General features: G+C 35.1%; 3 protein-coding genes across 4 annotated transcripts; all 3 read left to right on the top strand.

The window, feature by feature from the left end:
- The first annotated feature begins 1,459 nt into the window (after positions 1-1,459).
- LOC135797427 (putative uncharacterized protein DDB_G0271982) lies at positions 1,460-3,942 on the top strand. Its single transcript, XM_065309792.1, has 2 exons — positions 1,460-1,600; positions 1,664-3,942. Exons 1-2 carry the CDS (start codon positions 1,567-1,569, stop codon positions 3,940-3,942), a joined length of 2,313 nt encoding a protein of 770 aa, XP_065165864.1. The 5' UTR covers positions 1,460-1,566.
- An 8,734-nt stretch (positions 3,943-12,676) lies between these two features.
- Positions 12,677-19,916, top strand: LOC135797107 (RNA-binding protein 24-like). Of its 2 annotated transcripts, XM_065309306.1 has the most exons (6): positions 12,677-13,638; positions 13,914-14,046; positions 14,115-14,172; positions 17,820-18,058; positions 18,143-18,296; positions 18,619-19,916. In XM_065309306.1, exons 1-6 carry the CDS (start codon positions 13,156-13,158, stop codon positions 18,620-18,622), a joined length of 1,071 nt encoding a protein of 356 aa, XP_065165378.1. In that variant the 5' UTR covers positions 12,677-13,155; the 3' UTR covers positions 18,623-19,916. The 2 variants fall into 2 exon arrangements, with proteins under 2 accessions (XP_065165378.1, XP_065165377.1); XM_065309305.1 differs by having other exon boundaries at positions 12,680-13,638; positions 18,143-19,916.
- A 376-nt stretch (positions 19,917-20,292) lies between these two features.
- Hmgcl (hydroxymethylglutaryl-CoA lyase) lies at positions 20,293-21,820 on the top strand. The gene is made up of 5 exons (XM_065309307.1): positions 20,293-20,516; positions 20,674-20,819; positions 20,871-20,994; positions 21,052-21,456; positions 21,520-21,820. Exons 1-5 carry the CDS (start codon positions 20,460-20,462, stop codon positions 21,754-21,756), a joined length of 969 nt encoding a protein of 322 aa, XP_065165379.1. The 5' UTR covers positions 20,293-20,459; the 3' UTR covers positions 21,757-21,820.
- Positions 21,821-21,826: the final 6 nt, after the last annotated feature.

The raw sequence follows: 21,826 nt of genomic DNA, 5'->3' as shown, positions 1-21,826 counted from the left end.
TAGGAACGCAGAAGGTGGGCATAAACAATTCCCGCCAGATTTTTGTTGGATTTCCCTGAGTTATTATGATTAATAGGACCTATATCTTTAAGGTTGGGAAAATAATTACTTAAATAATCGATAAAATAATAATTGATACTATAAATTATATCTAAATAAATATTTTAAATTTAGAAATACGTAATCAAAGAGTTGCTCTATTCCTCCATAAAAAAAAAGGTTATTACTAATGTTATTTTTATGAATTCGTACTCATTAACGGTTTAATTTAATTAACGCTAATCAATGTTTTCACTCTAAGTAACATATTCTCTTGTTCTAAATGCATATTTTCGTAAATATCTATTTTTTGCATTATTTTTCTCTTACTCGTCCACATTGCCTTTTCTCCTCCTTCCCATTTCGTCTGACAGTCGCGCAATGGGGATTTGTATCCTGATCCTTTTAAGATTGCGCTTCTCTTCGCCCGCTTCTTTGTGCGCGCAATTTATTCAAGGAATTGAAAACACTTAATATTTTTCATTAGTCGCAAGCGCGCTGCAAACCTGAAAACCTGAAATATGTGTTTAAGGACGAGAACGCGCGACTTAATTAAAATATGTCTCAAACGGAAAAACCAGGCGATTGATGTGCTCGATTTCAATTAAAAAACATAAACCGATCGACGCCGCAAACAAACCGGCGGAAATCATTAAAACATTTCATCCATCACTCAATTTAAGCTTAACATTCTAAAAATTTACATTTCATGCATTTCATTTCGGCGCGGGCTTAATATTCACGAAAACAATTAAGATGTCTGCTTAGTCGCCATTTTGTGCGCGACATTTGTGTGACAGTTCATTTAGACTTTAGATTTACGTATAAATGAAACATTTTCATCATCCGCTGTATGTTTCAACAAGTTCTAGAGTAAAATTACAACATTACTCCACATAAACAACAATTGTAATCAGTGCCTACCGTCATAAATCCGCTAACACACAAATGAACATCAAATATAACCGTATATCTCGCATCAAATTAAAATATTGTAATAAAAATAGAAATTTTATGTTACTTTATCAATTTATATTACTTTTCTAAGCATTTTTAGGTTTAAAATTCCTATTTTTTAATTTTGATTTATTTTTTACATCGTTTTTCATTCCTACATTACTTTAATATAAGTTTTAGTTTTCCGCTTTTAGATGGCACTGCATGTCTAAATTCTCCATTAACTTGGTTGCTTTAGAGCTAGAAGTGAAACAAGTGACGATTAAATATGAAATTCTCATGCATATGTAACGAATCGAAACTAGGGACGCTCTCGACTCTCGAATCGGTGTAATGATGTTGCAATTTCATACGTTTTCAATGCTTTTTTGTGATAAACGCAAAATATGCGGGTGGCTTGCAAAATGCCCCTATTATAAAGCGCTTTCACTGCAAACGAAGCCATCCAGTGTGTGTTGAACTCTTCAGACGTCAACATCAGTGAGTGTTTTAAAGCAATACGTATAAAATAGTGCAAATCTGTGCAAAATCTGGATTAATTTTGGTTCGTTTAACGATTTTTAGGTGAAAATGAATGAAACCATTGCAAATTCAACTACTTCCGGTAAGTCCAAAATGGCTGCTTATGTTTTAATAACTTTAGATTCAATTTTTGATAATTTTGCAGTGCGAAGTGGTAAAGATTTATCTCTGGATTCTCCGCTGTTGAATTTGATTCTGGCTGCAAGTTTGTTGAGTAGAATCACTAGATCGAAGTCTCCGCCGCCATCTTATTCACGAACGCCGCCATTACCTTTGAGATATTCAGAGAATTATTATGAGGCTTTACCATGGTATCCGCATGATGCTCAGCACTATTATAAACTGCAGACTTCTCTAAATGCACAACAAACAAGTTATCCGATTAGGCAACATATTATACACATTCATCAGCGGCCATTGAAGGAAAAGCCAAATCTGAATCAAAATGGTGGTGATAATGTGAATAATGTTATGCAAACTACTACAACTGCAGTTGGTACGGAAATGCCAAAAGTTGAAGAAAATTCAACTGAAACTTTAAATTCTCAAAAAATAGATGATGAAATGGTTGGATCTTCAAGTAATCAACTTACTCAAGAATTAAAAGACTTTTTGACGGATTTCTTTAGAAAAAACGTTCCAACAATTCAACAAATTCAATCTCAGAATTCTGCTGCTCCAGAAATTTCAAATTCAGAAAATAATAAAGTTGTAGATGGATTACCAGAAATAACCTTGGACCAAATATCTCAAGAAATGTCCGAAAACGGTCCAGAAGTAACATCTGATCAATTGGTGGAAAACATGTCAGAAACAATGGTAGACAAAATCGCGGAAAATTTGTCAGAAAACGCAACTGAAAATGAAGTTAAACACATGTCGGAATCAGTGATTCAGAATTTACCAACGAGTATTCTAGAAAACATTCCACCTGAGATGTTGGAGAAAATATCTGAGAAAATTTCCGAACAGATTTCTGAAAAACTTTCCGAAAAATTTTCCAAAGATGTTTCAAATCATATGTTGGAAAAATTAGCCCAATTAATCCCAGACACAAATAAACCAGCGGATGATACAGTTTTAGAAACCTATTCGGAGAATCAATCAAAAGAAAATGAAATAAATAGAGATTCACAAGAAAATTTCCCTGTTATCTCAGAAAACGAAGGAGAACTTCCCGAAAAAGATAGTCATATAAAATTTGTAGATACAGAAAATTCTGAAACTGCAACTGATGCAGATTATAGAGAAGGAGCGGCTTCTAGTATTGATCTTCAAGCATCAGAAACACAAAAATCTCAGAATACAAAAAATTCCAGAACAACAGATGATGAATATGTTTTCGCTGGAGATGAAGAAGACGAGGATGACGAAGAAGATGATGATGACACCATAGAAGAACCAGAAATGGATGTAGAACAAAACCTACCAAAAAGAGTATCACCTAAATTTTCCCAGAAAATCAGAATAACAACAGAATCCACTCTAAGAAAAAATTCCAAAGGAAAATTGAGCCAAAATCATGAACAAACACAAGAACGAATCAACTCCAAAAAACCATCTCCCAATAAACGTAGAACCACACCTGCCACATTAATTTACGATGAATATGACCAAGCCACGCCTGTTACCCAAAAGAAAAAGGTACAATATTACAATGGTAACATCAAAAACCCAAATCAAAGGAAACCCAAACCTACGGATAACGAATACGATGACGAAGAAACTCCCCAGAGACAAATCCAAGGTCAAGGCCAATCAAAACCCAAAAATAACAAAAATTCACAAAGAAGGCGTACCACCACTACAACCACACCCACCTACGATGAATACTATAACGATCCAGTTGACCAAGACTATTCTGGTCAAGACCAAAACAATCCAGACTATGAAGAAGAAGTGACAACCAAGCCCCGCCCAGGCAGACGTACAACTCGCCGAGCAATCCAACGTCAGCAGGATATCACCACAGTCCCGACAACAGTCACAGACACTGACTTAACTGACGCGACAACTTTAACTCCCACCACACCTTCAACCACAACCACAATGTCAGCAGCCAACGCCACCTCTGGAGAGTATCCATATTATGGTAACAATAACTATAACAATATAAGCATTACCTATGGTCCTCCCGTGCATCATTATCCTGGATATGGACCATCTAACGGTAATGAACAGATTAGTTTTACGTACGCTCCGCCTAGTAGCAGTGGTCAGGGCGGAAACCTTGGTGGATTTACAGCTGTGAGCGGAGGCGGAGCAAGTGGATCGGGCGTGGCCGCAGCAGGCGTGGCTCCCATGCTGGACAGCTGGTATAATCAGTATGCTAGGACTTCTATGTACAAGAGAATACAAGATCTTCTCACACCGAATAATTTCTACAATCAGTATGATGTTAATTATAATGATCCATCGGTTTAATTTTTTTTATTGTAAACACACTGTACATTTGATATTTACTTATTTTTTATATTTATACTTGAATAATTGTTTAATAAATTAATGTTTTGCTTGAATAGGAAATTATTTTTAAAGTAACGCCATCTATTGACGGAGAGTGATGAACTTTGGTGTTTTATAAGTATAAACATTTATTTTGTTGTTTTTGATTGTGTATTCATGATTGAAGGGCTTAGGGCTAAGCAAAAATATGTTTTGATGTTTCTATGTCACTTTTATTGATTTTTACCCCCGCGGACGCGTTTTTTTGTTCGTTTTATCTATTTTAGTCCTTTTTTATGGTCATGCATGTAATGCACGTCATTTGCGCTGCGCACACGGACAAATATTTGTGCTCGTCAATTATTCAGCGCGCCGAGGCGTTTCGTCCTTGCCGCCCCCCGCGTCAGGGGTAACCTCTAGCTACCCTTAATGAGTGACTTGCGCGCTGGTTGCGGTTGCTTTGCTTTTGCCTCTGAATGCAGTTAGCTCAGGCGTCTAAAGAGGTTCGTTAACCTTTAGCGTTTTAGGTACTTCAACGACAAACCGGAAGTGGAGTGCGGATGATTTGGAGATAAAAAGATAAAATATTAATTTATTATTATTAGACTTGTAGGATAATTATTTATTTAATTTTATATAATATAAATATTAGTTCTAATATTTTTGTTTTTGTAATTATTTTTATTTGTTATACATTAATCGCGTGATATAGGAACAGCGTTCGGGGAAATAAAAATATTTTTCCGGTATTTGTTAAAAAATTTAGTAAGCTTTGTTTTCACGTTTCAATTATAAATATTTTATTTATAATAATTAAATTATACAATAAAATATAACAATATTCAAATAAATAACATTTTATTTTTTAAATTACTCAAATCAACGTTTAGGTATCAAAAATAATTATTAATCTTATTTTTACTCAAAAAATAATCGTATAATTGTCACCCCGTGACTAAAACCCATGATTAAAATACTTTAGTCACGGATTTAGACGTTCGTGTCTAATGTATCACTTTTTACGTCTTAAAACCATAGAGAAACTGGCGCTTCAACAGTGAAAGAAGAAATCAATATATTTTATAAGAAATTCGCATTTATTCACTCACAAGATATCCTTTTAAGGATTATTTTCTTATTTTCTTTAGAAAGCATTAAAAACCTATACAAATGAACAAGCGCGTGCAGCCGTGAGCTCGCCGAGTCTTTTTAAAAGTGCGCTTTTAGAAAACTCCTTCTGGGATTATGCCAATTAGCGACAGGAATACTTTACCTTTCATCGAACACTCATCAATACAAATATCTGCAGAAAAAAGACTTGTCTTTCATTATTATCAAAGGTATTTTTTCTGAATTTTATTTTTAGTTCCTAGCTAAGATTTTGTTTTCAATACAGTCTTACACTAATGATTCTCTTAGAAATAATGTTAATATAAATAGAATGGCGCCATCTTCTGTTGTATAGTTCAAAATGCTTCATGTTATGAAATCTAATTTCGTTTCATGTTGAATCAATCCGTGTAACATTTTAGTACCGTCTGGTATTTTTGTAGTGCCTAATGGCACTTCATTTAAGTTGTTTTTCGTTTTTGACTTTTTGGTTTTTGGTTTTCCGCCTGCACGATCCAAGCTATGCGCGCTACGAACGCATTAACGCGCTGAATATGTCATTCTCATTTCGGCCGTGGCTAATTAACATCTCCGACGTGAATATTTCTATAAATACATGTTCACCAGTGTAGGCTCTCAACATATTATACAAATATGTTTAGATAATATAATAAGATATTTTAACTTTTACATATTTAATTAATTATTTAAATTAAAAAATAAACTAATGATGTTAACATTAATTTAAACATTATTTACTTAATTTCTAAATTTAATTTTTGAGTGTTTGAGGTTATCAATAGAATATTACAGTGTGTTACTTTTGAAACTTGACTAGAATGTAAAACGGTTTCAGCTGTTTCTGATTTATCAAAAAAAAACTCCACGTGGAAAAAATAACATGAAAATAAAAGAGAACATTTTACATTTGAACGTGTTATTTATATCAGAGTCTTCTAGTCTAGTCTCTAAAGGTTTCACAAATGTTTTGTCTTGTTGGAGATATAGTGGCGGCGCTTAAACTTTACGCAAGAATGTTTAAGAAAATCTGTTAGTTTTTTGACAATTTATCAAAATCTAATAAAGATAAATCAATAATTTCTTCAAAAATGCATTTAGAAATAAATTGTCCAAAATACTACAAAAAGAAAATATTTTAAACTCTAACAAATCAAATTTTATTAAAATATTTCAATAAATTTCTACAAACTTTTTGTTATATGAGTATATTATTATTTTTCTTATTTCTTCTATGAGCACCGCAACTTTATCTAAAATATTTTCGCAAACCTAAATAACAAAACTAGGTTTTGTCCCAGAAATCTATTTTTTATGTCCTGGTTCAAAGTACAAAAAAAAACTTCCTGTTTTCAACTTTCAAAAAGTATAATAATGTATAAAATGTATTGCTATCGTACTTTTTTCTTAAATAACTTTATGTTATTACTAAAGTTTTACTAAAGAAAAAACTTGTTGAATATAAAAACTTCTAAATTGCTTCAATCATGCCCCCTAGTGTTACATCGTGTTTGACGTGTTTTGCTTCAATATACTTTCAATATTATCCGTGGCTTTTGTTGTCCACCCTTTTAGTGAAGGGAAATTTTCTTCGTTTTAGGGGTTGTCCAGCCAAGAAAGTGTTTTACTTTTACATTTTTAATATAACCAGAAGGATGTGAAAGTCTGATTATGATGACCACATTAAACCACCCCTAAAAATCAATTCAACCTTTAAATTAATAATAAATATAAAGCAAAAACTTAATAATAATAAATATATTATGTATATTTTATTAAAAATATAAAATACAATGTGGGAATGTAAGATTAAGTAATATTTTAATTGGTGTTTTTAAATTGACGTAGTTTTATGCATGTGTAAGAATAGTGAGGGTGCCAGGTAATAAATAATTTAAGGTAATTGATAATAAAGCACACGCTGCCACAACCCCACCGCGTAATGACGCGTTAGCCGGGAGGCGGCTGGCGGGCCGGATAACGGATATGCGCGAGTTCCTGTTCGGAAGTGCCACCCTTGTTTCACACTTGCGCCACGTGCGCGCCCTCGCGACATGGAAATAGAAAATTACCCCTAAAACGAACTGCATAAGACATTACATTAGGAATTGGACATTAGACGTTAGACGTCACACATAAAACATTCGTAGAAAGAGTTGAAAATTTTATTCTTAGAAGTATCCAGTTTCAGCATTTACAATTATTTTAATTTTAATTTACCGAGCTATGATTTAATATTTCTAGTAAAAAATTATATATTAATTATTTATTTTTAGAGTAATGAGGTGTGGCCTACAAATTATTTTCTATTTTTAGTGTTTTAGAATTAATTGCACAATGGAATTTGTTATTGCTTTATTTATGAGGTAGTTAAATAAATTTTCTTTAATTTAAAGTTTATTATATATTTCTGGCTTACCTGGAAGTGACAAAAATGTATTCTGTAAAATTACACTTCATGAAATTTATATTTGATAGAAAAAATAGTATGTTCCTAAATAAAATTTATTAAAACATTCTAAAAGTAATTAAACTTTCCAATACACTTAAGATAATCTTCAAATGTATTTAAATCTGATCGATTTACAAAAAACTCTCTACAATTCAACAAAACTAAAAAAACGATCATAAAGGGGTTAATATATTCATATTTCATATCGATTATTACACAAATACATTTTTTTCCTTCGTGTCCTTCCGGTATTTAACAAAGTGTCATGGTGTCGCACACGCTTTTCCACTCATTATTCTTTACTCCAATATTCCATCTATTTCATTATTATTGTTATTATTATTATTAGTATTATTATTATTATTATCTACTTCGTTTTCCGTTTAGTAATTTCGTTGCCTTTCTTCTGTCATTGTTTTGTCAGCCATTTATTCACTTGGCCTCTAACACTCTATCCACACATTTCCACACACATTTATGCATGGATATTGTGATATTATCGTATTTTTATTTTATTTTCATTTTTTGTTTTTTGCAGACCAGTGGTAAGTAATAGGCGTTTGATTTTTTGTGTGTATAATGTGTGGAATTAATAATGAGTAATGAAGAAAAAATTATATAAATGAAATGCCATGTGAGGTTACTTATGGCTTATACTTTAATAAATTACCATCGTAAATCACTAAATATATTATAATAATAGGCATACATTCCTGTTGCTTTTAGTATGTTTAAAAATAAAACTTTGATATGTTACAACTTTTATTAAAATAAATTAGCAAAAATTCTGTTTAAAATTCAGTTTAGTATAAAGTTTTTTCACATTTTTTGTAACACAAAAAGTGGTACTTTAAACACGGATGCCCAAAGCCGTGACTAAAGTACTTTATGTTATATTAAATAATAATTATTACTATTGTTGCACAAAAATACCCCTTTATACATTTTTCGCCCGTCCTCATTTTAAACTGCAACCATGATTAGTTTCGGATGATTCAAGCCGCCGAGTTGAGTCTGCGTTTTATTTTTATTATTATTTTCGACGCGGAAGGTACGAAAATAGACGCCGCGCGACGACATTTATTTTCGAAGCGAAACATTTTATTTGTGACGTGCCAGCGGCCGCCATCACCGAGTGACTTAAGTCGACTTCGACCGCAAAGCCAACTCGACTCAACTCAATAGACTCAACTGAATGTAGAAATTGCACTTATTTATAGTCTCCGTTAATTTTTTCATTTTTTTTTTTAATTTCACATATGCTACAAACAAATCGTACTAAATATATAATTATTTCAGTGGACTTAATTTGAAAACTTAATTTATGCGGAAGATTGTTATTGTCGTTGGCTGGTGATGTTGACAAGGTTGCCAAATCAACGCAAACAAGATGGCGACGAATGCATGCATTCGTGACGGTTTCATGCACAAATGAAAACAGCGCAAAAAGAGACAGAGAAATGTTGTGCTTGTGCCAAAATTATTTTAGAATTACACATCATTGCACTAGTAGATTGCGAGCGCATACAAACTGACGATTTCAACATAATCAAAACATAAAAGACGTAGTTAGAAGACAAACATTTCACGTAAACACGAAAATATCATTCGGAAATTAGATTATTTGAAAATGTATTTTAATTTGTAGTAAATCTAATAAATACTTATGTTTAAAGTTAATAAACATTATAGAAGTGAAATAAAATTCTATTTTGAGAAGGTCGCATCCCAGTCTCACTTCAAAAACCACCAAAATACAAAAATTAAAAATTCGTAAAAAATCCAATGTTGGAGTTGCGGTACAAGTTCCGAACGCACAACGTTGCCATATCAACGCAGTGTGTGTATGTACCGTTAAGTAATCGTGCGGTTAAAAACAAATTACACTAATGAATCATTCCTTAGTGTTTAATTACTTATTAATCATCTTTTTACTTGTTTATTGCTTTTTATAATATTGCTGTTTGTGTGATGGTAGTTGTTATCGTTTTAACTTGATCGAAAATCGTCCTCGTTCCGACGTGTCACAATGGTGTATTATTTGTCAACTTCATCTATGAGTATAAACAGTTGAACAAATAGGTTTGTAGTTATGTGTTATGTGGGCTGTTTGTTTTCTTGGGCGGCCATTTTGAATTTTTATTATAACACACTATATTCTTCTTCTTACTTATATTACTCTACTTCTGGTGTTTGCTTTAAGTATTTTTATTGTGTGTTTCTTAGGAAAGTGTTTTAATGAAATAAATAATAGAATAGTTAAAGAGGTTATAATTTAATAAAGATATTAATTTTTTATCAAATAATTAAAATATTTTGTTGAGATTATTTGTTAAATTTCAAATCAAATAGTATTTTAAGTAGCATGTGGTTAAAAGTGCAAATGCACATGCGCAAGCTCCACCCCGTGACTAAAGCTCGTGGCTAAAGTACTTTAGACATGGTTTTAATAGCCCGTGTTTAAAATACCACTTTCAATCTCACAAAAGTGCTTTTAATACTGATTTATAAAAAAATAATAATTTTATCGAGTTTAATGGATAATTTTATGTTTTTATGTCATTTTGAATGGTTAACATTGTGAGTACACTAAATATGCAACTATTTTTAGATAATTCCACATAAAACTATGAATATATCCCTGACTTGATGACACTTTTAGGAGTTTTAAGACTTTTACGAAAGTTTTAACTCGAAACACGTTTGTGTCATTCAACGTCCGCAGCGAATCGCTCTTCATTTGTTTATTTATGCGCTAAAAACACTAAAAGTCATCTTCGCTTATGTTGCCATTTTGTGTTTCACATATTTTTTTGTAAATATACACTGTGTTTTTATGAAACGTAAAAAAAGAAATGCGTTTTTAACTTTATAATTCAAAGGCAAATAACGGTTCATGATATAGTGACATATTGTTATTCACTGTTAGGGTGCCTAAGTATAAGCCCAAAGTGAAACATCCCTCTTACTCACCCTTGATTTTAAGCTGATGGTAATATGTAAAAAAAAACAAAGAATAATTAACAGGAAGTAAAGAGTAAAATATTATGTTACTTGCACTTGTATTGTAGTTATAGTAGAAAACTTAAAATATATTTTTATTTTTGTACCACCCTGTATAATGCGTTGTTTTGTGTAGTGTGCGTTTCATGCGTAGCGCGTTTCCTTGTGTCGTTGAGCAAAGGGTCGCCTTCCGGTCCGGAAATTGCGCCCGGCCCGGAATCGTCGACCACAAAAACGGTATCGTCCGATGCGTATCTAGTTATCGTCGTTGAACATCTATAAATATGCAACCAAATGTGCAAACTGGATGCAATTATATAACCATACTACACCAGATGTTTTCATAGTGTACAAATTGATTAATTAGTCAAAAAATTATAAATAAAACAAATGTATATATTCACTAGTTAATATTAAATATATTTCAGCTTAATTAATTAAAAATTTTTGTGTTATTTAAAAAAAATAGCAAAATATCTGCAACCAAACAAACACAGTTTTTATGCGTTTGAAATGGTGAATGATGACGATGATGATGATACTATGAGATTGAGCTGCAATTAATTCTTCTCTGAGGGGGTCCAGCACTGTGTATGGGGTACCATATAGTTGTAGATCACCCTCCTTAAAGCTTAAAGCTGCCCTAACACTACAACAGCATCCAGAATAAAATATATATGAAAAAAGATACAAAGTAGTTCACAATTCACATGTTTGTTGAAATACGAACTTTAATTTTTTTTTCTCTTTTTTTTGAATAAAAATTGAATTTTCTGACAATAACTGATTGAAACATTAATGTTAAAACCCTTTTATTAAATAAATAAATCAAATTTAGCCTTTGAATTAATAAAAATTGAATTTTGAAATAAATCAGCTGTTTCTCTTCATCTAATTTAATTTTCCTTTCAAGTTTCGACCTTCTTCGCCCTGTTAGAAACAGCTGTTTAACCGTAGGTTACTCAACTTCTCCTCGGGCGGTTTTATCCTTCATACCACCCTGCCATATCCTCTTTTTTGCCATCAGCAACAACCAGCTTTGTCTCTTTAACTCTCCTTAACTGTCGTTCAGTGCATTTTGTGCAAGGCGCATACACAACCTCACACAACCTCATATTGTCTGTGTATATGTGTGAGTGTGTGTTTATTCCTAGCAGAACTAAATGCTCTGGTGGTGTTGGTGTCGATGCCATCTGCGTCGGGCGACTCGTGCTACGAGTATACGCGTACTAGCACAAAGTGTCGGTTGTCGGTTGGCGTTTGTTCCACTTTGGCGAGCGCACACCTGGTCTGCACCCTCACCCCAAAACGCACGCGTCCCTAACGGATCTCCCTATGCTATGGTTTCTCTCTATGCGTCTACTAGCAATGGTTCAATTCTTATTTCAATGTCGGCGATACAATTCATTTAGTTTTTGATTATCATCTGGAATTTATTGTTCGATATTTTTTATCATGTTTTTTGAGATAACTTAGAGAAGAATTAACCAATAATTCATGATTTAAAGGGTTTTCCTTTAGATTATTAAATTATATATCAATTATGATTTAGTTTATCAAAATAAATTCTTTGGTTCTCTAGTTATTAAACATCAAAGTAGAAATTTAATTTTTTTTCCTTTTTTTTGGTTATTACTGCTTAAATTTTATTTTTTTTATTGTTAATATTATAAAAAATGAGAATACTTGTGTGTCAGGCAGTTAAATTGCTTAAAATATAATAGTTTATCCGGTTAAAAGCAGTAAATTTCATAAAAATTTATAAAAATCAATAAAAAACACACAAAAACCAGAAAAAAAAAAGATTTTTTGTTGATTTCATAGATTTACATCAAGTTTTACCTCAAATATTTCACATAATAGAAAAGATTTTCTAATTATCTATAAATTCCCACAAATTTTATCAAATTATCTCTTTCCGTTCAAAAGATATTTGAATTTAAAGTTTTAAGCTACTCTAAGTAAGTTTTTTTGTATATTACATTGGTTGGTACGTCCCTGTAAGGTGGTATATGCCTCAGTGCCCCGTTACGATCCCATATGTTCGACAGTTCAACGCTTGCTGTCTCCTCGTGTGTGTGGTGACAAGCCGGGGGGTAAAAACGCTTCATGCAGTAGTTCTCCTCACTCGGTAGAATCGGTAGCTGAAAAACGCGGCGTGTGTTGGTCGCATCCAGCACAGCCGTCCGACAAATCCAACCTAGGTGCGAGCCCCCTCCACGCGCGTCCGTCACACATGTCCTCATCGCATGTGTGCACATTCGCTGCTCACAGCTCGTTTCAGTCCAAACGCTCCACTCCACTCTACAGGCCGCAGTCCATGTTGGTTCCTTGCTTCAAACGCATCCAGAAGTGTTACAGTGCAAATAAAGTTAAACCCGCTGAAACTAATAGTAATAATAATAATATAAAGGTACTAGGAGTGGTTCCAAAGCGACTTAAGTCATTCTAACCTACGAAACTTTACTAAAACTAAATCAAAGTGTTTTGTAAGTGACGCGATTTCCAAGCACCGCAAAGTTTTTTTATGATTGCGATAGCGTTGAGAGGGTTGCAGTTGTAGTAGAGGGCGCGTGTGTTGCGTTGAGGGTGCGCGCTCGCCGGGACCTATGCGAGATCGGCGGACCAACTTCACCAAGGAGTACATCGCCAATATCGTGAATCCGCTCGCGGGCCGGCCGGACCCGTACGGGGCGCGCGGAGCAGCAGCGCGCACCGCCGCCGCAGCAGCAGCAGCCGCAGCAGTCGTCGCGACGACCACCGCCGCCGCCAGCGCCAGCGTCGGCGTCGAGCCGCCAACCGCCATCACGACGACGGCAGCAGCGATGCTGATGCAGAATGCGGTGCCCGCCGCCAACGGCGAGGCGGACGCCCTCGTCGGCGGCCTCAATCTGCTCAATGGGTCCACGACTGCGGTGGGCGCCGCCGGCGTGCAGAACCGCGATACCACGTGGACCAAGCTTTTTGTTGGAGGCCTACCGTATCATACCACTGATCGTAGTCTGAGGGAGCATTTTGCTGTTTATGGGGATATTGAGGAGGCGGTTGTTATTACCGATAGGGCAAATGGCAAAAGTCGTGGTTATGGATTTGTAAGTTCATAATATTTAGAAGTAACTTAAGTATTACTTAAAAAGTAGAAGGTTACAGGACTTATATTACGAGAAAACTAGTTTAGAACAAATAAAATGGCTTTTTTTACGTCGCCATTTTGTTTTACATAGGTTCTTGTTCTTAATGTCATTTAAATTCAAATTAATTAAAATAGGAGTTTATAATTATTCACTGATAACGTAAAATTTACATTTTTTTCAAAATTTTTAGTTTTTTTTCTCTGAAAAGCAGTTAAAATAGGTTATATTTGCAGGTTATAATGGGAGATCGTGCCTCGGCGGAGAGAGCATGCCGTGAACCTAACCCCATCATCGACGGCCGGAAAGCCAATGTAAATCTGGCGATTCTAGGCGCGAAACCACGTGGAAATGTTCCTACAAGTACCGGTATGTAACTTTTTTTCTTTTTTGAATAAAATTTCAATTTTTAAATCAAAATTTTTATTATTTTAAAGGATTTACATTTCCTGGAGTACGTGCAGGTTATCCGACGCTGCTGCCCTCTCAGTACGGGTAAGTACAATTAGACTTCTCCGTGTAACACACAGTCTTCTTTCAAAAGCAGAAAAAAAATTTCGGAAATTTTTGCAGTCAGGTCGCGTGTGCCACCATTGAGGAAATCTCTCACCTACGCACAAATTCCGCTCCCCCTTTCAGCCACTCTGCCAAAAATGTCAAATGTCAAACATATGCAAATTGCAACTTGGCCTTTTATAATCTATTTCTCTTGCTCTTAACTCTTGATCTCTTTGATGATGTGTCCTCATTTTTGTTTTGATGATAACTCATTGCTCTATTATATTTTTCTAGACTTGTGTAAATGTCAAGCACGCACACACTGACCGAGTAAGCTAAAAGCGAGCCAATGGCGAGCCGCAAAATGGCGTCTGAAAACTGTGACTGTGCGAAAGACGCGCGCGGCGTCTCGGAGAGAGCGAAAACGAAAAAAAAACGAGTTAGTGTCGACCAATCTTGCCACCAATAATCTCTTACCTATCTATCTTTTGTTTTTCGGTTGAGTGTTTGTGCGTGTGCGTGTGTTGAATTTTTTTAATTGTTTTTATTTTTTAGTTCTTTAAATTTTATTTCAAAATGTCAAAAAATAATGGAGAACAGTGCGCCACCTGGTGGCGACTAGTTAAAAACACATTTCAGGTTGTGTTTGCAGTGAGGTTTTATTTTATTTTTTGTTTTATTTATATTTTTAGTTGTTTTTTATTTATTTTTGGATTTTGGGCGTTTTTTTATTGGGCTGTTCGTATTTTTTCTCACTTTATTACTTTATTTTTTAGTTATTATTATTTTTTGATTTATGATTTTCTCTCTGTACTCACCCCAAACATGAACTGCAATGTAACACTAACGCGACACTAACAGGACATGTCTCGATGTTGCTTGGTTGTCAAATTAACCTCAAACAAACAAACAACGGTTGCCTACATTTGAAACTAGTATTTTTCTTTAAAATCAAGTTGAAATTTTTAAAGTGTTACACTGCGGCACCTATTTTGGTGGTGGGCGGTGTAGTAGTAACGAGTGGGGTGTGTGTCTGGCTTGCGCGACGCGCCATATTCTCCGAAAACGTCAGAGCTATTAAAATGGCGGACCAAAAAACAAAAATCTTCAATTTTAACATTTACAAAATTTTCTATTAAAGAAAAACATAAACATCACCATTTTAATAGCTAAAAAGGTAAATTTTATACAGAGTGTCCCATGAATACAAAATTAAGTTTAAAAACGTAGACGATTTTTCTTGAACGTGTTACGGTGTTTCGTAGATATTCATTTCACCACCTGTAATAATACGATTTATAAATATACAGAGTGTGTTTGTGACTGATCATATTTAGGCGAGTGGATCATTAGTTGTTGTGGATTTGATTTGGTTGACTTTTTGACGTTGTTGTCACTGGGTGGATTTTTTTTGTGCTGGTTGCTGTTGTTTTCGAGAATGCCACTAAATGCACCTGAAAATAAAAACTTGAAACGAATAAATAGAAATAAAAAAACAACAATGACAGCCACAACTATAACTATACGATTTATTGTCAATGGGACATGCGAGGTGGGACACGTGCGTGCACGGGTCATTAGCGACGCGCGGACATCATGGTCAGCGATTAAATTATCTTTTTTTTGTTGTAAAAATTTTTTTTTTACAATTTTAAATTTATATGCGGTTTAACGATGTAGAAGTAATTTTGGAGTTGAAATTTTTAAGAATTTAATACGGGCCTGTGTATATTTTGTAGAATAACGCAGTGCTTGGTGATTTTAAATGGATTTATGTTGTTTGTCGACATTGTGAAACATTTCGAAGGGTTTTTAGCGTTTTGCGTACTGATATTTAAAGAAATCCTAAGGTTTTCGACGCGCGCGAGCCAAGAGACAAAATTAATTACCGCCGAGTGATCTCGAAATAGACAACGCACGAAAATAGACCGCGATACTTGGCAAGAGGCGGACAGCTGCCGCGCATATTTCTTTACTCTCGGTCGACGCCTCCGCATTTTTTCCCGAACGCGTAATTTAATCTTTTTAATCTCAAAAACTAAAAACCACGACAATCATCTATCTATATTCCAACAACCTAAAACAAGACCACACGTGATTCGTGGATTGGATCGCGGATAGGGATTTGCAGATTTGCACACGCGAATCCAGTGGCGGCGGCGTTGGCGGTGGATGTATTCAGGGGCGGGAATAACCCCGCCGCGATTGGATAATCCGGCGTCGGCGCGCGCTCCGAGAACAAATCCGTGGTTTAGCCGCCTCCGCCGCCTCCACTGCGCTGCATCAGTGCGCAGCCCTGCCGCCACCGGTCAGTGCACGGGATCAACCCCTTTATCTTGAGCGCAAATCGCATTCCAACAAAAAATTCCACCACCAATCGATAAATCAATTTCAACATTAAACACAAAACGCAAAAAAGCGTATAAACGCGTGAAATTTTCACTGACTCGGTCGGAAATCCGAACAAAAGAGCGCCGAGCATAATGGTCGGCGAAACAAAACAAAACAAACGTGGAATGGTAAAACGTAAAGCGTCTCTCGACTAAATTTAGTTCGTTCGCGACGCAAAACTGTAATTCAACAAAGTCGGCCGCCGCACAGTTCAACAAACACACATCACATGGAAAATGGCCGATAAAAGCCAAACACGTCATATACAGAGTGTTTCAATACGCAAAAATTACCAAAAACAAATTAAAAACCAAAAAAAATAAATTTTTATTAATAAAATGAATAATTCCATATCGATTTTCTTGACTCCGGACGTGTGATGGTCATTATGACCGTATTACGGTGAACGGTGAACCGTTCGATGATAAAAATATAAAAACATGAACAAAAAAAAACGAGACACACACACACACATCAATATAACGAGTGAATATTGTGTATGGAGGACAGCGGGCGGCTTAATGCACGTCCTTGCTCGACTGCGCGCCATGTTGTTATTGTCCGGTTCGTGTCCGTAAATTATGCGCCCGACCGATAAAACACTCCATTAGACCGCAGACCCGCCATTAAAAGGTTGCACAGTGCACACATACGCACACACACATCGATCGCTACGTCAAAACGTCGAAAATGTGTCATTACGTTGATTATAACCTTAAAATATATGCACAAGCAGCGGGAATCTATTGCTATTGATAAGATAACCTCAAAAACATGGCGAAACGACGCGTAGACGTCGAAAAATTGAATAATTTATGCAAATATGCCACCAAAATGATAACATATTATCAATATGTTAAAAAAATTAACAAATACGGTGTTAAAAACACTCAGAAAGTAAAATTACGTTTTACGCCATCTGGTGTTGACTATTAAGACTATTATTGTAGGAAATTAACCTCTTTTGGTTTCTCTACCTTGTGTACTTCTATCTCTCACTTTATGAAATGAAAATAATCAAATAATTATTGTTCGTGGTTGTGTGTTCGATTTTTGTGGATTTTCTCTATCCTTAGGACTTATATTGAGTATATAATATAATATTGCTGATACGGTGGCAGTTGTGTGTTGCAGTGTTGGCCGCGTTGGTTGGGAAGCCGCCATTGTTGTTTTTTTGTGTTTTTTTTTCTTTGGGTAGCTGTGAAATTTCACCTGAATGCAGATATTTTATATGTGATTGTTTGTGTTTGCAGAATGCCGGGATACATGTACCAGTCGCCATATTTGGCCGCTACTGCACCTGGCAGCATAGTACCGCTAGCGCCCACCACGCAGTTGTCGCATGCTGCTGCAATGGCGGCCGCCACCACGCAGTTCTATGAGTATCAGAATGCAGCTGCTATGGCCGCAGCTGCCGCCGCTCCTTATACAGGACAATATCCAAGTGGATTTGATGCTTATTCACCGTATGCAGCCGCAGCGAACGCCGCAGGTTAGACAACCAACATTACATTTTTTTATTTCTTTAATTTTTTCATTTTTTGTTTATAAATATTAATATTATGGTTTTTCTTAGGTGCCGCAGCTGGTTACATGCCCTATACATACGCCGCAGCACTGCCGCAGACGACCAGCTTGCAGGCGGCATCCGCAGCCGCCGCCGCCGGTAATTTCTCAACGCTGCCGTATCAGACCGCCGCTGCGCAGGCTCCGACGATGCAAGAAGCCAGGTTAAATTAACATTCATTTCTCTCGCATTCGCACTCGAATCTTTACTCGACCTCCTCTGCTCTTGCACCAGTACGCGGCGACCGTGACGCAGATAGATGTCGCTACGTCAGGGTCAACCATGTTTGACGTTCGCCTGAGCGTCATTTTGTTGATTTTTTATATTTATTACCAGTAGTGTTACGAAAGTACAAAATTCCTATGTAATATTCGACGAACGGAAACATTTGCTCATTTGCTCAATCGATTCTCTTTTTCTCTACATACTTCTATTAGAATTTAATTTTTTTTGTTGTTAAAAACAATATTTTCTTTCTTTTTCAGCTAAATTTCTGTCATGAACACTCGATACTTTCAGTTTCTTAAATATTTGGTAATAATTATTATTTTAATGCTCAATTCGATATGTGGCGCCCTCTGGTGGCTAGCGCTGGTTAGTTGTTATTTGCTCTGCGGCCGACCGAGGGCGCTGTGCAATCCTACACTCTCATCATGTTTTTAACTAATATTTATTTAGTTCACTCTTCATTTTTTTGTTTCTCAAACTCATAGTGACCGAATAATTGTTATATGCTATAATAAGTCTAGTCTACTATAACTTAGTTATTTAAATTATTACATTTACAATTTACGAATATGTAATTAGATGATTAAAACAATTGTAACGATAAACGAGGCAAATGATGGAAATTTTCGAAGATAAAAGAGTCAAAATTTAGTAAAAAAGAAACTTAACTAACCGGAAAGACTGAGCGAAGGTCCATATTGATGTGAATCAGTGCCTTTGTTTTGATTTTTCTATTGAGATATAACCTAAAACATCAACCATTGTTGATTAGAGTAACAAATCGCAAGCTAAAAGTGAAAAAAGTCAAAGTAGTCAAAGCTGAAAGCTGTCTAGTCATCTTAAGTACTTAAAAGGTTAGAAAAACCATGAATAACAATTATCAAAACACAATACAAAATGAAAAAACGTCCAAAAGACACGATCGTGCCTTTTATCATCAAAGGAATTGAACTGACTACAGAAATACAGAAATAAAGATGAAAATGTTTGAGAAATCAGGGATAGCCTAACATTTTGCTAAGTTATTCAACGTTGACGTTATTATTTATATAAAACAAACGTAAATAATTCTAGTAGCTCTAGTAATTCTAGTAATAATTTGTACATACACAAAATGGCGGCGCCTGGACGTCATCCAAGAACTCATATTGTAAGCAATACGATTATAAAATTAGAAAACTAGTTAGAATAAAATAATAAATGATTACTCACTTTACGATATTTATCAATACATATTTACAAAACATTTTAGAGTCGAAACAATATCTACTTGAAACTTATTGCGAAATGTACTTATATTTGTAATTGATGATATGATATGATGTTTAAAGCAAAACGTTACTTGTTAATCGTAAACATATAAGTACATTAAATGTCTTGGGTATTCATTACTCATTATCTATTGTAATTACCAACGATATAAATTATACAAGCACAAACATGTTAAATTCTAAAATTCTAAACTATTAATGGCGATATATCATTTTAAAAACTATTAAATATATAAATAAATTATGTACTTTTAGTTAAAAATAAAACAATGTACCACATTTAATTCAGTCCTGAATACTTCTTTATCAAACAGCTAGTATTATTTATCGTGTATCAAAGAAACATGTTTTAAGAAGAAAAAAAATTTTATTTTCCAGTAGTGTCATCTTCTCGTCTAATGGACTATTAGCATCCTACTAGCCTACCAGCATCGTGCATTACAGATTTCTATTTTATGTATTAATCAAGGTTTCTTACAGGTTTCTGTAGTTCTTCCTCATCCATTTCGCTGTGAGTCATTTGGCGGCCGTCGTTTCGCCGCGTGTTGTTCCACACTTTGTATGGGACGAATAGAAGCCACGGTGAAACGTCGCGTGGTGAAATGGCGGCGGCCAATTCACTCACGGCCAATCTACTGATTCCCTTTCCAACGCTAAGTAACAATCAGCTGATTTGATATTACTTGAAGTCCTTGAACCGCTTTAAACTCGGCTTAAATTAGTTAACTCACATTGTAAGCCGGTAAAGTGTTACTTAATATAACACACAACGTGTTCGCGGTATTTCGACTTTGTTTGCGGTTTATTTCACGTGCTAACCAAAGAAAATGAGTGGGTTTCTTGTGAGAAATGCGACACGCGTGTTAACACGAAGTTTGGCTCAGGTTCGTAACTAAGCTTAAAGTAAAACTCGTAATAATTTAGTTTTAATCATTAAGAACAAAACAAAATCAAGTAAATTTAGTTTGTGGTTAAATACCTATCAATTTAAGCTTGTAAGTTAGTCAATAAAGTTTCTGAACGATGGTCTCATGCTTGTAGGCCACTAACGCCGACTACATTCGCATAGTAGAAGTAGGGCCAAGGGACGGATTACAAAACGAAGCTAAACAGGTCCCTACTGAAGTAAAAATTAATTTAATAAATCAACTATCGGACACTGGGCTCAAATCGATTGAAGTTACAAGGTTTAATTAATAATTCAATTTAAATATTAATTATTAATCAAAATATTTCAGTTTTGTAAGTCCTAAATGGGTGCCACAAATGGGAGACAACTCAAAAGTGTTTTCCGGTATTAAGAAGAAACCTGGCGTAGATTATCCTGTATTAATTCCTAACCTCAAAGGACTAGAATCAGCAGTAAGATGGCGCTACGTATTTTCCAAATAAAAATAATATTTATTCATTGAATATTAGCTCCAGGTAGATGGAATCAAAGAAATAGCGGTATTTGCATCCGCATCTGACGGTTTCGCCAAAAAGAACGTGAACTGCACAGCAGATGAAGCTGTTTTAAGAATTAAAGACGTAATGGACGCGGCGAAACTAAAAGGGCTCAAAATCCGAGGTTATGTTTCCTGTGTTGTTGGCTGTCCGTACGATGGCGCTATTAAACCATCCGCAGTCACTTCTGTAACTGAAAAATTATTAGAGTTTGGTTGTTATGAAGTTTCCCTAGGTGATACAATAGGAGTTGGCACGCGGGATACAATCGACGCCATGTTGAAAGATCTCTGGAGTGTGACTACAGCTGATAGGTTGGCTATACACTGCCACGACACCTATGGGCAGGCTTTGGTGAACATCTGTACCGCATTAGAAGTAAGACGCCATTTTTTTTCAAAACGGAGTTTAAATTTATATAAAAAATTTATTTATAAATAGCATGGTATCAAAGTGGTTGATTCATCAGTATCCGGTCTAGGGGGTTGTCCGTATGCCAAAGGCGCAACCGGAAATGCAGCTACCGAAGACGTAGTTTACATGCTTCACGGCCAAGGATGTGTCACAGGAGTGGATTTAGAAAAATTAGTCAAAGCAGGTCACTACATCTCAACAGCCATTGATAAACCAACAGCATCACGAGTTAACAAAGCTCTGTATCAAAAATATTCTCTGTAATAATTAATAATTAATTTGGATGTAAATATAAAACACTCTGTATAATATAATATTGTTCAACCTAGTGCCC

The sequence above is a fragment of the Atheta coriaria genome, unplaced genomic scaffold (assembly GCF_025399875.1).
Source record: "Atheta coriaria isolate IRGN ID8LTWV9N9 unplaced genomic scaffold, Caltech_Dcor_3.1 hic_scaffold_8_pilon, whole genome shotgun sequence".
NCBI classification, from domain to species: domain Eukaryota; kingdom Metazoa; phylum Arthropoda; class Insecta; order Coleoptera; family Staphylinidae; genus Dalotia; species Dalotia coriaria.
The sequence above is the reverse complement of the archived record's forward strand: the minus strand, read 5'-3'. Positions and strand labels throughout refer to the sequence as shown.

Excerpts from the sequence above, each read along its gene's own strand:
- LOC135797107 (XM_065309305.1), top strand. The coding sequence starts at position 13,156 with ATGCGAGATCGGCGGACCAACTTCACCAAGGAGTACATCGCCAATATC. Across the intron at positions 13,639-13,913 it reads AAAGTCGTGGTTATGGATTT|GTTATAATGGGAGATCGTGC; the intron begins GTAAGTTCATAA and ends TTATATTTGCAG. Across the intron at positions 14,047-14,114 it reads AAATGTTCCTACAAGTACCG|GATTTACATTTCCTGGAGTA; the intron begins GTATGTAACTTT and ends ATTATTTTAAAG.
- LOC135797427 (XM_065309792.1), top strand. The coding sequence starts at position 1,567 with ATGAATGAAACCATTGCAAATTCAACTACTTCCG. Across the intron at positions 1,601-1,663 it reads TGCAAATTCAACTACTTCCG|TGCGAAGTGGTAAAGATTTA; the intron begins GTAAGTCCAAAA and ends ATAATTTTGCAG.
- Hmgcl (XM_065309307.1), top strand. The coding sequence starts at position 20,460 with ATGAGTGGGTTTCTTGTGAGAAATGCGACACGCGTGTTAACACGAAGT. Across the intron at positions 20,517-20,673 it reads TAACACGAAGTTTGGCTCAG|GCCACTAACGCCGACTACAT; the intron begins GTTCGTAACTAA and ends TCATGCTTGTAG. Across the intron at positions 21,457-21,519 it reads ACATCTGTACCGCATTAGAA|CATGGTATCAAAGTGGTTGA; the intron begins GTAAGACGCCAT and ends ATTTATAAATAG.